A 16,477-nucleotide genomic window follows, 5' to 3' on the forward strand; every position below is an offset into this window, starting at 1 on the left:
CCAGTAAAGAGCACTGTCGTTCTTGCAGAGCACTTTTAATTCTGATCAATCTGGTGTTCATTTAATCAATCTCAATTTCAGAAAACTGAGTTTAGCAAGCTGACATGGAGAAATTTCAGCCGTTCCATGGATTGTTCTTGAATCAGCCATAAAAGCAACTGTGTGTTTCCATTTTTTAAATTAATTTACACACTGATAAATGAATCATCCCCACCATCATAATAAATCTTCTCTGAGCCCTTTTGGCTTTGAGTATAAACACCTGATGTGACTTGGTACTCTGCTGTGTCCTCCTTATTTCAGAATTTTAAATAATCATAAATAAGAAAACCTGCTACTCTTTGGTACATTGTTATCTGCTTAGCACAAAGCTCTGACTCTTAAATCTTACAAAAAATAATTGCACTTCTTTCTTCCATAGAGTCCTGTTAGTCCCAAGACTTTCAGCTGAAGGATTCTTTATTGTATTCAAACCTTGTTCCATAGGAGTTGCTGCTGTTGCTCAATTTGTGGAGTACCTTAGAGATTTCATTTGGTCCGCAACAGAAAACGCCAACAGTTTTCCTATTAAGAATGAAAAGTGAGTCACCACATGCCAGATAAATTGTGAATTGTCGCTAAAGGCACACAGAGCTGGATTCTAATCTCACATGTCACAGAATTACACTAGCGACATATATTTTAAGGCCAGAAAGGACCATTAGTTCATTTAATCTGACCTCTTGAATATCAGTAACCATAGAATTTCACCCATTTATCCCTGTATTGAGTGCAATAACTTGTGTTTGATCAAAGCACATTTTCCAGAAAGGAATCCCATCTTGATTTGAAGACATCCAAAGATCAAGAATCCACGACTCCCATTGGTCAATCACTCTCACTATTACAAATTTGTGTCACTGCAATGACTTCATTAGTATAAGTTCTCATTTATACCACCGTGAGATCACAATCAAGTCTATGATGATTCAATATGCTAATTAAAGGGAAGCACTACTAGATCAGGCATTATTTCTAGCAGAAGCAGAATGCCTCTGTTGCTACAATGTTCTTGACTGAAACATTCAGATTGAAATTCTACCCTCCTGCTATGCATGTCAAAGTCTTGTGAGGACCCAAAGACAGGATATGACCCTTAATCTGTGACCAAAATCATGAGCCTAGATTCACTGATATACTGGGCATGTTTAATCTTGAGAAAAGAAGACTGAAGGGGGATCTGATAAGTCTTCAAATATGTTAAGGGCTCTTCTAAAGAGGAGGGTAGTAAATTGTTCTCCATGTCCATTGAAGGTAGAACAAGAAGTAATGGGCTTAATCTGTAGCAAGGGAGATTTAGGTTAGCCACTAGGGAAAACTTTCTAACTATAAGGGTAGTTAAATTCTGGAATAAGTTTCCAAGGGAGGTTGTGGCATCCCCACCATGGGAGCTTTTAATAACAAGTCTGACCAGCACCTGTCAGGGGTGGTCTAGCTTTACTTGGCCCTCTCTCAGTGCAGGGGGCTGGACTAGATGACTTCTCAGGGCCCCTTCCAGCATTACATTTGTATGATTCTTAATTACTTAAAATGACAAAGAAAAAGCTGAAATGAGCATTTACCAAATTTTAAGAAGCACATGCAGAGATGTGGGTTCTTACTAGATGTTCATTACTGAAGATCTAGAATGTACAGTTACACTCATTACCATTTATCCACAATACTAGTGCACACCATAGCAGCTCCAAGGAATCGTTCGGACAGATGATGTGAATATTAACAGTAATCCGTGTTCTATGTTAGGAATTCATTATTCAGAAGGCACACAATTGTTAATGTAGTTGGATCAAATCCAGATCCCAGAGTCCGTACTCAATTCTTATGCAGCGTAAACTCCCACTGCAGTCAATGGCACTTTTGTTCTAGGAGTCTCAGATTCAGCATCCAAAAACTGAGGCACCCAAAATCAGTGGCCACTTTGGATAATTAAGACATATGTATATAGCAGAGAATGACAGTGGCAGCTTGCTGGTATATATAATATATTTTAGTGTGCAGTTAAGTTCACATCACAGTTAACTGCATCGTCCCCCAAACTGCACTGAAGGAAGTCTGCGCTGCTAGACAGAAAAAAAGTACAGTCTCAGGATACTGACAAACTTATGGAAATATGTGCCTTTAAAAGAAGAAAATGTATCACAGAAAAAAAAAGTCTCTGGCCCACACTTTCAAACCTAGGTATCTAAAGTTAGCCAGTTAAATCCATAATAAGGCAACCTGAATAACAGATGGCCACTGACTTTCTGCGATGAAGGGAAGCGAACACTAGCATTGCAAAAGGCAGGAAATGTCACCAAAAAAGCTGCATGTGCAACCAAAGCGATGGCCTTGTGCAGGTGCATTATAATACCGTTTTTAAGTATATGATCCAACACGATTTACAATCTTTCCATACACATTCGGCACCATCCCATCCCCTGCACTGTTGTGTATTTACACTGAATTCCACTGTCATAATGGTCCAGTGTTGCATTACTGACAAGGGGAGAAAAATAAGTGGCCTGATTTTCAGATGCATTGAGCAAATTATTGACTGCTGTCTTCAACGTGCTCTGATGGTGACAAAACACTTTTGAAAACCAGATAGTATGTGCTTTTGTAGAGGGGAAGGGCAAGTAAGCCTTGAATCTGAAGTTTTATGTTATTGTGTATTTAATTCAAAGCCTTAATGTTATTAAACATTTGTACCCATTAGTTTAATCAAGTACAGCGAGTTGAGTAAACTAATATAGTATCTCTCACTCTAGGTACTTTCATAACCGTAATCACCACAGTATCTCAGCCCCTCACAATCACTAACAGATTTTTATCCTGACAGCACTTCCATGAGTAGGGAACATTTTACAAAAGGAAACTGAGTCAAAAAAAGGTAAAGTGACATGCCCAAGGTCACACTGGAAGTCTGTGGCTGAGCCAGAAATTGAATCTAGGGCTCTTAAGTCTTAGTCAAGACAATGCCCTATCCACCAGACCACCCTTAACAGTAATACTTAGCACTGCTATAGCACTTCATATTTTCAAAGCATTGTGCAAATACTAATTCATCAAGCCATACAACACCCCTGTGAGGCAAGTAGGCGGGTAAGCATTATTATTCCCATTTTACATGTGAAGTAATTGAAGGAGAGGTGAGGTGACTGGCAATATAATAAGAGCCAGAGCTAGGACTTGGGATTTTCTGATTCTAAACCATGTGTTACATTCCTTATAGATGATTCTCTTTTATAGCATGGAGAAAATGTGCCTTATCTTTACATACCTTCTTCCCCCACGTTTTTAATTTTTTCTGTTTAATTCATTCTCAGCTCTATGGAAGAAGCATATTGCCATTTGGACCCAGCAAAATTTAAAAGCTATAATATCTCAGAAGCATATAGCACATTTTTATCCTGAAGATAAATGAACCACAAAAAAGGGCATCACCTTTTCCCCAAATACAATCGCATGAAAATCCTGAAAACTGGCTGCCCAACGTACACACCAAATTGTCCCAGTGCAAATACTGTAGATGTGGTATAAGCTATCAACAGTAGATGGTGCACTTTTGCTCCTCTTAGTTGAACTGAAAGAATATGAACCTGATGCTGGATAGAATTAATCTGTTAACTGTGCAGAGAACTATTACATTCTAGCAGACCTCAGACACTTAGACATGAGCTTTCCCTGTCTGGGAGTCAAGCAATCAAAACCAATGGTACGGCTGAACTGATAAGAGCATCCCTAGTTGCATGTTTATGTTGGGCTTTTAGTAACCATAGTCATAGCCACAGAGTCATAGGAGGGAAGGGAGCTCAAGAGGTCATCTAGTCCAGTCCCCTGCACTTAGGACTACGTGTTATCTCTAGACCATCCCTGCCTGGGGTTTGTCTAACCTGTTCTTTTTTAGTAGAAATGTAAAATAAAAACTGGGAAAAAAACTTTGGATGTCACCAAATAAAGACTGAAAACCAACCAATGTGTGTCTGCAAACATGTCCGGAATCCTGAATGCCGATTCTAGTCTTGTTTGGCTAAAAGAGGAACTGTTTGTCTTGCCCTTATTTAGTGGTATGCATTTTACACCAGAGCCATTCGGAGGGAGTTATTGACAAGTGGGAAAAAGTAGGAGAAAAAGCAAACAAAGGTCAGGGAGCTGAAAAATTGAAATATGGTGAAAGGTTAAAGTCTTGATCTTGCACCTGGTACATTCTAAGTTAATGAAACTCCTTACCTGCACTGCGCACCTAATTCAAGTGTCTGCAGGATGGTGACCTTACAGAGCTAGTCTACAGACCTTAGCAAGGGGGTGACATGGGCTGAGGAAGGACATAATAAGATCTACAAATAATGTAAAAGATGTACACAGTCAAGGATGCAGAAGCATTACTGAGGTAGTACAAGACATGTTGCTAAGAAATCAAGGTGATGGGCATCTTACAGATACAAAGATGTATGGGAACGTGGTGCTTGAGGATCTAACCAGGAGTGATGAGATGAAATGTAGAAAGGAAAAATGAAAAACAACATCTTGAAAGTGACATGCATTCTGGTGTGCAAGAGTCTCCCAAGAGAAATGATGGAAGCTCCCATTATTTTGGTCTTTTAAAAATAGAATGGACAAAAGATTAAGAAAGAAATAAGAATGACACTTCCAGGGTTAACATTCCCCCAACTATGCAGGAGGCTGTGATTACAGGACCAACCTAGCAGCAGATCCATCTCTCACACCCTCCCTCCTCTCCTTCGCCATGCCCTATCTCTCACCACCATAAAGAGCAGGACTGCCCGGAGCTAAGCCTCTGCAGAGCTGTTTTCCATGTTGCACAGGAAGTACACACCCCTACCTAGGCCCCAGTTCCTGCCTTCCCCTCTCCACATCACTGAGAGGCAGTATTCATATATATATTGGTTTGCATTACAGTAACTCCCTAACAGGGAGCATGGGTCCATTGTGCTAGGCACTTTATGCTACTTCGGGGAAATAGCAAGATTAGTATCACAGTGTACAGATCAGATCTTAGGTCCTGACCCGGAGAGATATCACACACCAAGCACTCACATTGAGACCAATAAGATTTGCTGGGGCCCAATTCTTCTCAGGATCTAATCCTCAGTAACCACAGGATCAACGAGGCTGGTTTAACAACTGGGTTAAATTAAATCCAGAAGAGGAGACGCAATAATTTGGTGTGTGTCTCATTTATTCTACATATGCCTTGTCTAGACTGTAAGGTCTGCCTTGTACAGTACTGATTACAGAGTCAGCTCTTAAACAATAAATAGCACTGGTACCCCCCAAAGAAAATGCATCTTCTGAACAAAGACATAACACAACAGAATACAGCCAGAGTTTTACTGCTGCATTTCTATTATTCAAACTGTAAATTGTAAAAGTAACTGCAGAAAGCACCAATTATATCTTTCAGTATAAAACTGGCATATGTTGCAAACCAGATACTGATTATAGCAAAGGATTAAAACATGTACAATCTCTGTGTAGTAACAGAGAAATATGATTTTTATTGCCCGGGACACTGAACGGTTTTGTTGCAGGAGAAGATGAACTGCTCTGATAGCTCAAACTGAAAGATTTTTTTTTATACAGTCCATCTTTCAGCTGCAACATATTCGATAATATCAACATCAGTAGCTTGAATGTTACATGATAAGATAAACCCCAAAGTCATTTCCATGAAAATATAGCTGTTTATTAAACATACACAATCCCCATCCCTCAAAGTGGCAAAACCCAGTAAGATTGGTACTCACTGTCTGTTACACTTGGCTATTTCATCAAAAAGGAGTTTCCAACGAGGTCGTCCAATCAAAAGCCTTGAGTTCAGGACCTGATATTTTTCATCAATTATTTTCTGTGAGAAACAATACACTCAGTTGCTGTGCGCTTTATAAATTGTTACACATCACTCAGAGCTTGCATACTGGTCTGGTAGATGCCCTGGCTGAGTTACCAAATAGCTGAAATGTAAAAAACCCGTGTGACAAACTGCAGCCATTTCCATGCATCAATACCTCGGCTCCTTGCCTTTTGAATAGCCATCTTCAGGGTTGTGTGCTGTTTCTTATATAGCTGCTTATTAGTCTCCACATTATTTTAAAACCAATTTGTCAATTAATACATAGAGTAATAGTTATATTCTCATTATTCACTCCCTAATTTGCCTTCACTGCTACCCTTGAAGGGACACTGTCCATAAAGGAAAATCACATTTCTGTCTGAAGTATTTTTACCTACCTATTGGTACAAGAAACACTTAAGCTAACTGGGGCTGAAAAAGTGACAACGGAAACTTCTGGAGCATGGTTTACCAGTTGCTTTGAACAGCCTCAGCAGCATCAAGCACCAAAGCTGGGTCCTTGGAGTGAGCATAGGATTGATTCTTCTAGCAATTCTAACTCACTAAAATCCCAGCTGACCTCTCTTTATGAAGCCAAACCTGTTTCCACCGCACTGCATTGCCGTTCCTTGTTTTACTGTCCTAATAGAATACAACATGTGGCTAGAGAAGAATTATATCTGATCTGATTTTCTGCGTGTAACCCATAATCGAATGATCTAAACCGTCTATTATACTAATACAAAAGTACAGTCTAAGCTTGAACCATTTTACATTGTGTTTTTTTTTTTGTTTGTTTTTTTTACCAGGGCAGAAAGCATTTTTCTGAAAAAAAAATGGCCTTGATTCTCTGGTGTCTTGCATCTCGGGTCACTCAGTGCAGAGTGAGTAAAAGGTGACACTATTCTGGTTTGGTAGCGTGTAACACTCACTTTGATTGGTTTCAACGACAGCACAAGTGCAGGGCAATCTTGCATCCAGTGCTCCCCTTGAACTATCTGAAGTAACTGTTCAAATCTGGATTTAGGCCAGTGTAACTGAAGACAAAATTTAGCCCTCATTGTATACAGTTCTATACTTGACACCGCTTTTTCTACCAAACGGCCATAAAAAAGAAAAGGTGTTCTAATACAAAGTCAGTAGCTACTGGACACAGAATTTAAGAGTAAATATTCTAAACTGCATTTCATTGACATTCAGCTTCATCTTGGATGTTTTGACTTGAACCTAGTCATTTCTTACCTGTTAATTAATAATATATTGGATTATCTCCATGCCGGCAGAGACATCCCATCCAGTTATTTGGAACTAGCATTGAATATTTGGAAGTTTGACAGAGGGAGTTTGACAGAGGGAGGCTTACAATGGTGAGGAGGACCCGCAACACCTGTGCCAGCACTGCTTCTGTCTCCTCCACCTGCGCCTGTAGCCAGACAGAGCACCAAAGCATGGATGCTTTTACCCAGATTCTGGTGTGGGCTTGCAAAGACTGTAATTTGCAATTTCCACTTACTGATATCCAGGCTGGGGGTGGCATCCAATGTGAAAGGTGCCTACTGGTGGAATCTCTCAGGCAGCAGGTGGGAGAGCTACAGGAGGAGGGGGCCAGGCTGAGGAACATCCATGTCCATGAGCAATTCCTGGACAGTATCCATGTGGAGACAGTCCCAGTTGACAGGACTACTGACACTCCAGTGGAGGAGGAGATGCCTCAGGGTGTATCTGACACACCAGTGGAGGAGGAGGCTCAGGGTGGACACAGCCAGCTGGTTACTTCTAGCAGCAGGCAGTGCTCCACCACTGCTGCGAACCCTCCTGCTGTGGTAAAAGATAACCATTATGCTCTTCTTGATACAGGAGAGAAGAAATCATCCCCAACAGTTAAGGGGGTGAAGCCTCGTACTCCTAAGGCTGGGAGGTCTGCTGCCACCACTGATAAGAAACGTAGGGTAGTGGTGGTTGGAGACTCTCTGCTGAGGGGGACGGAGACACCCATCTGTCGCCCTGACCGTTCATCCCGGGAGATATGCTGCCTGCCAGGGGCCCGTATCCGAGATGTTACAGAGGCTTTGTCGAGGATTATCCGGCCTTCTGACTACTATCCCATGGTACTCATCCATGTGGGCACAAATGATACTGCGAGGTGTGACGCTGAGCAGATCAAGAGTGACTACAGGGCTCTGGGAGTACAGGTTAAGGAGTTTGGAGCGCAGGTGGTATTCTCTTCGATTCTTCCTGTTGAAGGTAGGGGTCCAGGCAGAAACAGATGCATCGTGGAGGTGAATGCCTGGCTGCGAAGATGGTGTCGCCAGGAGGGCTTTGGCTTCCTCGACCATGGGATGCTATTTGAGGAAGGACTGCTAGGAACAGATGGCGTTCACCTTTTGAAGCGGGGAAAGGCCTTATTTGCGCACAGACTGGCTAACCTAGTAAGGAGGGCTTTAAACTAGGTTCGACGGGGACAGGTGAGCAAAGCCCACAGGTAAGTGGGGAACAAGACCTGGGAGATGGGTTGGAAACAGAAGGGAGCACGGGCTATAATGGCAGAGAGGAAGGAGGGTCAGGGCAAAGCTGGGAGGCAAGATCAAACCAGTATCTTAGATGCCTTTATACAAATGCAAGAAGTATGGGTAATAAGCAGGAAGAACTGGAAGTGCTAATAAATAAATACAACTATGACATTATTGGCATTACTGAAACTTGGTGGGATAATACACACGACTGGAATGTTGGTGTGGATGGGTATAGTTTGCTAAGGAAGGATAGACAGGGGAAAAAGGGAGGAGGTGTTGCCTTATATATTAAAAATGTACACACTTGGACTGAGGTGGAGATGGACATAGGAGACGGAAGGGTGGAGAGTCTCTGGGTTAGGCTAAAAGGGGTAAAAAACACAGATGATGTCGTGCTGGGAGTCTACTACAGGCCACCTAATCAGGCGGAAGAGGCTTTTTTCAAACAACTAACAAAATCATCCAAAGCCCAAGATTTGGTGGTGATGGGGGACTTCAACTATCCAGATATATGTTGGGAAAATAACACCGCGGGGCACAGACTATCCAATAAGTTCCTGGACTGCATTGCAGACAACTTTTTATTTCAGAAAGTTGAAAAAGCTACTAGGGGGGACTTGATTTTAACCAATAGGGAGGAACTTGTTGAGAATTTGAAAGTAGAAGGAAGCTTGGGTGAAAGTGATCATGAAATCATAGAATTTGCAATTCTAAGGAAAGGTAGAAGGGAGTACAGCAGAATAGAGACAATGGATTTCAGGAAGGCGCATTTTGGTAAGCTCAGAGAGCTGATAGGCAAGGTCCCATGGGAATTAAGACTGAGGGGAAAACAACTGAGGAAAGTAGGCAGTTTTTCAAAGGGATGCTATTAAGGGCCCAAAAGCAAGTTATTCCGATGGTTAGGAAAGATAGAAAATGTGGCAAAAGACCACCTTGGCTTACCCTTGAGATCTTGCGTGACCTACAAAATAAAAAGGCGTCATATAAAAAATGGAAACTAGGTCAGATCACGAAGGATGAATATAGGCAAATAACACAGGAATGCAGAGGCAAGATTAGAAAAGCAAAGGCACAAAATGAACTCAAACTAGCTATGGGAATAAAGGGAAACAAGAAGACTTTTTATCAATACATTAGAAGCAAGAGGAAGACTAAGGACAGGGTAGGCCCACTGCTCAATGAGGAGGGGGTAACAGTAACGGGAGACTTGGAAATGGCAGAGATGCTTAATGACTTCTTTGTTTCGGTCTTCACTGAGAAGTCTGAAGGAATGTCTAGTATAGTGAACGCTTACGGGAAGAGGGTAGGTTTAGAAGAGAAAATAAGGAAAGAGCAAGTAAAAAATCACTTAGAAAAGTTAGATGCCTGCAAGTCACCAGGGCCTGATGAAATGCATCCTAGAATACTCAAGGAGTTAATGGAAGAGGTATCTGAGCCTCTAGCTATTATCTTTGGGAAATCATGGGAGACGGGGGAGATTCCAGAAGACTGGAAGGGGGCAAATATAGTGCCCATCTATAAAAAGGGAAATAAAAACAACCCAGGAAACTACAGACCAGTTAGTTTAACTTCTGTGCCAGGGAAGATAATGGAGCAGGTAATCAAAGAAATCATCTGCAAACACTTGGAAGGTGGTAAGGTGATAGGGAATAGCCAGCATGGATTTGTAAAGAACAAATCGTGTCAAACTAATCTGATAGCGTTCTTTGATAGGATAACGAGCCTTGTGGATAAGGGAGAAGCGGTGGATGTGATATACCTAGACTTTGTAAGGCATTTGATACAGTCTCGCATGATATTCTTCTAGATAAGCTAGGAAAGTACAATTTAGATGGGGCTACTATAAGGTGGGTGCATAACTGGCTGGATAACCGTACTCAGAGAGTAGTTGTTAATGGCTCCCAATCCTGCTGGAAAGGTATAACAAGTGGGGTTCCGCAGGGGTCTGTTTTGGGACCGGTTCTGTTCAATATCTTCATCAACGATTTAGATGTTGGCATAGAAAGTACGCTTATTAAGTTTGCGGACGATACCAAACTGGGAGGGATTGCAACTGCTTTGGAGGACAGGGTCAAAATTCAAAATGATCTGGACAAGTTGGAGAAATGGTCTGAGGTAAACAGGATGAAGTTCAATAAAGATAAATGCAAAGTGCTCCACTTAGGAAGGAACAATCAGTTTCACACATACAGAATGGGAAGAGACTGTCTAGGAAGGAGTATGGCAGAAAGAGATCTAGGGGTCATAGTGGACCACAAGCTTAATATGAGTGAACAGTGTGATACTGTTGCAAAAAAAGCAAACATGATTCTGGGATGCATTAACAGGTGTGTTGTAAACAAGACACGAGAAGTCATTCTTCCGCTTTACTCTGCGCTGGTTAGGCCTCAACTGGAGTATTGTGTCCAGTTCTGGGCACCGCATTTCAAGAAAGATGTGGAGAAATTGGAGAGGGTCCAGAGAAGAGCAACAAGAATGATTAAAGGTCTTGAGAACATGACCTATGAAGGAAGGCTGAAGGAATTGGGTTTGTTTAGTTTGGAAAAGAGAAGACTGAGAGGGGACATGATAGCAATTTTCAGGTATCTAAAAGGGTGTCATCAGGAGGAGGGAGAAAACTTGTTCACCTTAGCCTCCAATGATAGAACAAGAAGCAATGGGCTTAAACTGCAGCAAGGGAGATTTAGGTTGGACATTAGGAAAAAGTTCCTAACTGTCAGGGTAGTTAAACACTGGAATAGATTGCCTAGGGAAGTTGTGGAATCTCCATCGCTGGAGATATTTAAGAGTAGGTTAGATAAATGTCTATCAGGGATGGTCTAGAAAGTATTTGGTCCTGCCATGAGGGCAGGGGATTGGACTCGATGACCTCTCGAGGTCCCTTCCAGTCCTAGAGTCTATGAGTCTATGAAGACTGTTCAGAATTGTTGCTGGCAGATTATTTAGCTGGAGCCCAGCAGAAAGCCCCATATATGGGGTACTTCTCATCAGAACTATACATTTTATCTTGTCTTCATCTGCGAGAGAGGAGATCTAGACCTGCAATAGACCTTATCTTGACTGCCTTTCACCTTGCGTAGTAATTTAAGGCTTGATCTGATGCCAATCAAAGTTAACGGCAAAGCTCACATTAATTTTGAGTGTGAAGAATCGGGCTCTTACGTCTGTGCTACATCAGTGCAAAATGGATGTAAAATGCTAACATCCAGATCATCGCATCCCATGTATAAATGCTTCACAAAGTTTCCGCCAGTGGGGAATAAATCCAACTCTCTTAACTGGCATACTGTGAATAGTTCAGTACATTTTCTGGCTGCATACTTTAAAAAGTCTAACTTCTTCAAACACTCAAGACAAAAGCAAAACAAAAAGAAATCAGTCGGGATTTTTAAAAATAGCCAGTTTCTCACAACATGTTTGCTTTCAAAAGTTTGGGGCTAGAATTATTCCAGCCTGATCTTCAGTCCAGGAATGATGCAAGTTTCCCACAAAGCCCTGCCAACTGTCTAGTCTGTGGCCTGGCCTGGAAGGACCTCTTTCCTAGTGGATATACGGATCTCTGCCCATTTATAATTAACTGAATGCTACTAGACTTCATTCTACTAGTATTACGGGGCTGGACTTGTGATGCAGTCTTACTGAGAGAATTAGCCCTTATTCTCTGCTTAAACCATCTGCAATCATTCCATTTCATGCTTAACTGGCAGTTTGTGTTGTCCACCACCACCAGATCTAGTTTGGTTTATAAACAGCATTTAGCCACATACCTGTATCCCATCTGTTTGACTGAGGTACAGCTGGATGTTTATGTAGTCTGGGCGGTTTTCCTGCCAAAGCTGGGAAGATCAGAAAAACATCAAGTGAATTAATACGTCTCTTCTTATATAAGAATGCAGTTGCTCTTGTCCAATACCCTGATTAAACTTGAACTTCAGAGAAGATGCAGTGGACACGTTAATGAAAATGACATTTTACATATCTTTCTTTTACCTAGAAGCTTCTTTACATCCCAGGATACGTGAACAAATTCTTCTAAAAAGATTTTAAAATAGTTTTAAAATCCACGTGATCTCTGTTTTGAGAACTGAAGATGAATCACAGAATATCAGGGTTGGAAGAGATCTCAGGAGGTCATTGAGTCCAATCCCCTGTTCAAAGCAGGGCCAACGCCCAGACAGATTTTCCCCCCAGATCCTTAAATGGCCTCAATGATTGAACTCACAATCCTGGGTTTAGGAGGCCAATGCTCAAACCACTGAGCTATCCTAGCTGCCTCTGCCTATCCCTGGGCTGCACCTCTGCAGCTCCAGTACCTTCCCTGGCCTTTGGCAAGGCCTCAGCCTGGGGACTCGTCAGACCAGAGCTCCCCAGCTCTGCCTGCCCTTCCCCAGCACTGGTCTGTACAGGTACCCTGAGCTCCCAAGTAGCTAGGTCCTTCCCACTCCAAGGCTCTAAGTGATCAATGGCTCCATGTCTAGTTGGCAGCCAGTATCAAGCAGAGTGGCCCAAGGGTCTGTCCAGGGATGGTTTTGTTCAATATCTTCATTAATGATCTGGAGGATGGCGTGGATTGCACCCTCAGTAAGTTTGCTGATGACACTAAATTGGTAGGAGTGGCAGATACCCTGGAGGGTAGGGATAGGATACAAAGGGACCTAGACAAATCAGAGGATTAGGCCAAAAGAAATCTGATGAGGTTCAACAAGGACAAGCGCAGAATGAGTAAAATCCTGGCTCCACTGAAGGAAATGGCAAAACTTCCATTAACTTCAGGGGGGTGGCAGGATTTCACCCGTTTTGTCCCACATGACACTCTGAACCAGTCCTTCCATGTACATCAATAACAAATTTCATCTACCATTTTGCTACCCAACCACATAACGTGATTTGGTCCTTCTGAAATCCCAGCCTTCTCTAGTCATGTTTAATAGAAACACTTTTGTTACTAATCTAAATATTCAAATGTTACCCGGGGTTCTTTCAACCCAAAGCTGTTGGTAACTTTTACTCTGTGCGAGGAGGTGTCAGGAAATAAATCAGGGGAGACACGGCCATCCGATCGATAGATGGCTGCCACAAACAGGACCACATAAGAGTGCTTTCACTTAAAGCTAAACTTTATTTTGAGCTGGTCTACACTAGGGAAGGGGATCGATCTAAGATACGCAACTTCAGCTATGTGAATAATGTAGCTGAAGTCGAAGTATCTTAGATCAAATTGCCTACTGTCCTCACGGTGCGGGATTGACGTCCGCGGCTCCCCGTCGACTCCGCTACCGCCGTTCGCATTGGTGGAGTTCCGGAGTTGACAGGAGCGTGTTCGGGGATCGATATATCGCATCTAGATGAGACATGATATATCGATCCCCGAGAAATTGATTGCTACTCGCCGATACGGTGGGCAGTGAAGACGTAGTCTTAGTCTCAAGCACTTACACACATCCACAACAAGTTAGTAAAAAACCCCCAACCCTTGATAATTACCAAAGCTGAGTGTGGCTTTCGAGTGATACAGCAACAGCTCGTCTGCTGCTGGGGAATACAAGATGCATCCAGGGAGAGGCCAGTCCCAAAACGAGTCTCACCTGTCTCAAGCTTTTTCCCCTTATTTATACATTAGTAATTAAATAAACCTTGTTAAGTAAGCAGTTTCAAGCAAGAGGTTCCTTCTGATCATTGATTAACCAGGTGTGGGTCTTTCCAGAACTTGCAGCCTTGAGACCTCAATAGACATTCCTGGGGCATATCCTACTCTTTGAAAATGCATGTATCAGCCATTTTAACTCAATTCTTATCAGGAAGGACATGGGGTCAAACTGCCCTTTCGGTGGCACCCTAAATCCCCCTCCCCTCCTGCCTTGGTCAAGCTGAGACTTGCTTTTAACAGCTTGCTGACTAGGCTGTCTTTAACAATAAGCCATAGTGGTTTCAAGCACTTTACCGGTTTGCCAAAGTCTCCCTGTACACAAACAGATGTGTTAATTGTCAGTATCCCTTTAAAACCAACCCTGTGTTATCATTCCCTTTACCTTGTTATGCAGCATACACAGCAAATCTGCAAACCAGCGAAAGGACTGGATTTCCCTGCACACCCAAATAAAGTAAAGTCTTCTGAGCTTGTAGCATTGCCAGTCATCACTTTAAAATGAAAATGATATGTTTAGGGAATTAATTGGCACTAATTAATATGCTTTATATTCACTGTACAAATGTTAATTTCCATTTCCATTAAGTGAAGTTAGTTTTCCCCCATCACACTGAAATGCCCAACTCAGTCTAAAAGGATGGACTTAAATACTGAACCCATAACACAGCCGAACAGTATATACTGCACATCGACTGCATATATGATTTACAGTAAGACTGTTGGTTCATACATCATAACCAAGATGAAAGTTGTTATCTAAAAGCAAAGCTGCCTCTGCATTTCAAATACATAGTGTGGATTCTTTATTGCAATTATAAGGCAGAGTTCATTCCACAAACTCCGTTCTTCCCAGAGGAGGTGATGCTGATAAATGCAAACCTCACAAAATGCAACTCCAAAGCAAAGTTAGGGTAAAATTCTGCATTCAGATGCATGCAAGCATCAGATGATTTCAATTATTGCTTTATATTTATATTGTGGTAGTGCACAGAGGCCTAAACAAGGTCAGAGCCCCATTGTACTAGACAAAGGTATAGTCCCCAAAGATAAACGGATAAAGCACGTTCATGGACAAAGTTTGGCATTTGGTTTAGAAAACGTGACACTTGTGCCAAGTTTCCTAATGGAGATGGAGACAAAACATGAATTTAGTACAAAAGGGATGATCACCGTGAACTAGGCTAGAAAATAAACATGAAAAAAAACAAACCACTCTACTGCGAAAGAGATTTTTTTTTAAAAGTCTGCATGATTTGTTCTCAGATCAGCCATGGCTGGTTTTATGTTGTTACTTACCTATAATTTAGCCATTGAGGGGACAAAATCCTTCCCGTTAAAACTATTTACAGATCGTAAAAACCCATTGGAGACCATCACAACTGCATTCTGGACTTCCGAAATACAGCAGTAAATGTGTGTGTTAGGCCAAATGCCATGTCCAGGGGGCAAGGTGTGGGATAATGACATAGCTGCTCCACATCTCCTACTGCACATGACTTACAGTAGCCGCTATGGTCCCATATACCAGCATTAGGGCTACCAACTTTCTAATTGCTGATAACTGGACCGCCCTGCCCCACCTCTTCCTCCAGGCCCTGCCCTGGCTCACTCCTTTTGCCCCCCACCCCCCAGCTGCTCTCCTCCCTCTCCTTTCCTCACAGTTGGATCCTCTCCAGCTTCCCACTCCCGCCCAAGATGGGCTCCCTCTGCTCTAGAGCTGCAGCCTGATGCGGAGCCTGCTTGTCTACCCATGAGATGCTGGTAGGCAGCAGTCCTGGCTGAGCAGGGGCTTGTGCAGTCTGATGACCTAGTGCCTCCTTGCCCTGCCCATGGTAACCAGGCTTTTGGTGTCCAGTCTGTACATCTTACCAGACACTGCCAAGTCCCCTTTTCAACTGGACTTTCTGGTTGAAAACCGGGCACCCACCAACCCTAACATCTGGGCCATTTTGCTAACACATCTGTTTAACTGGTGGCTATGCCGCTGTCCCTTTCCATATGCCTAAACTCTCCACTGCAGGCCTGCAGAGGTGCTGTGGAGCAAACACTCCATAGCACACAGGATGTGGGGGCTCTGACCCCTTGTGTGAACTCTCCATAACCTGCAGAAAGGTGCTGGCTGCCCTGCACTTCTCACCTTGTGTGTCTGTAGCGGGAGTGCAGCATCCTTAATGTCCTGACACCAGCTGCTGCACATACAATGCTGTCTTGCAGACAAACATTATTTCTCCCTATTTTGCATGTCATTTGTGCTGGGAGAAACCAGAACCAAGGTAATGGTCTGACCATACTGGGTGAGATCACAAATACAGTATCATATGTGCAGTACGTAAGCAATAAATTCTAGCCTTTTACTCCAGCACATCATTCTGAAATGATAAAAGAAAACAAATGTCTCTCAGCATAAATGAACTGAAAGATATAAAAGAGGATTCACTGGAGACC

The 16,477-nt window shown here is 42.5% G+C and overlaps 1 protein-coding gene across 2 annotated transcripts in view; it reads right to left on the reverse strand.

Annotated features, from left to right (window-relative positions):
• Nucleotides 1–443: 443 nt before the first annotated feature.
• NOX4 (NADPH oxidase 4) overlaps nt 444–16,477 on the reverse strand; it is a 173,800-nt gene continuing 157,766 nt past the window's right edge. For both annotated transcript variants that reach the window (XM_030559100.1, XM_030559092.1), the window contains 4 exons: nt 14,415–14,523; nt 12,153–12,221; nt 5,787–5,887; nt 444–564 (listed from right to left, as the gene is read on the reverse strand). In XM_030559100.1, coding sequence (XP_030414960.1) covers nt 444–564; nt 5,787–5,887; nt 12,153–12,221; nt 14,415–14,523 — 400 coding nt within the window. The remainder of the gene's footprint in view (nt 565–5,786; nt 5,888–12,152; nt 12,222–14,414; nt 14,524–16,477) is intronic.

The sequence above is a fragment of the Gopherus evgoodei genome, chromosome 1 (assembly GCF_007399415.2).
Source record: "Gopherus evgoodei ecotype Sinaloan lineage chromosome 1, rGopEvg1_v1.p, whole genome shotgun sequence".
Lineage (NCBI taxonomy): Eukaryota > Metazoa > Chordata > Testudines > Testudinidae > Gopherus > Gopherus evgoodei.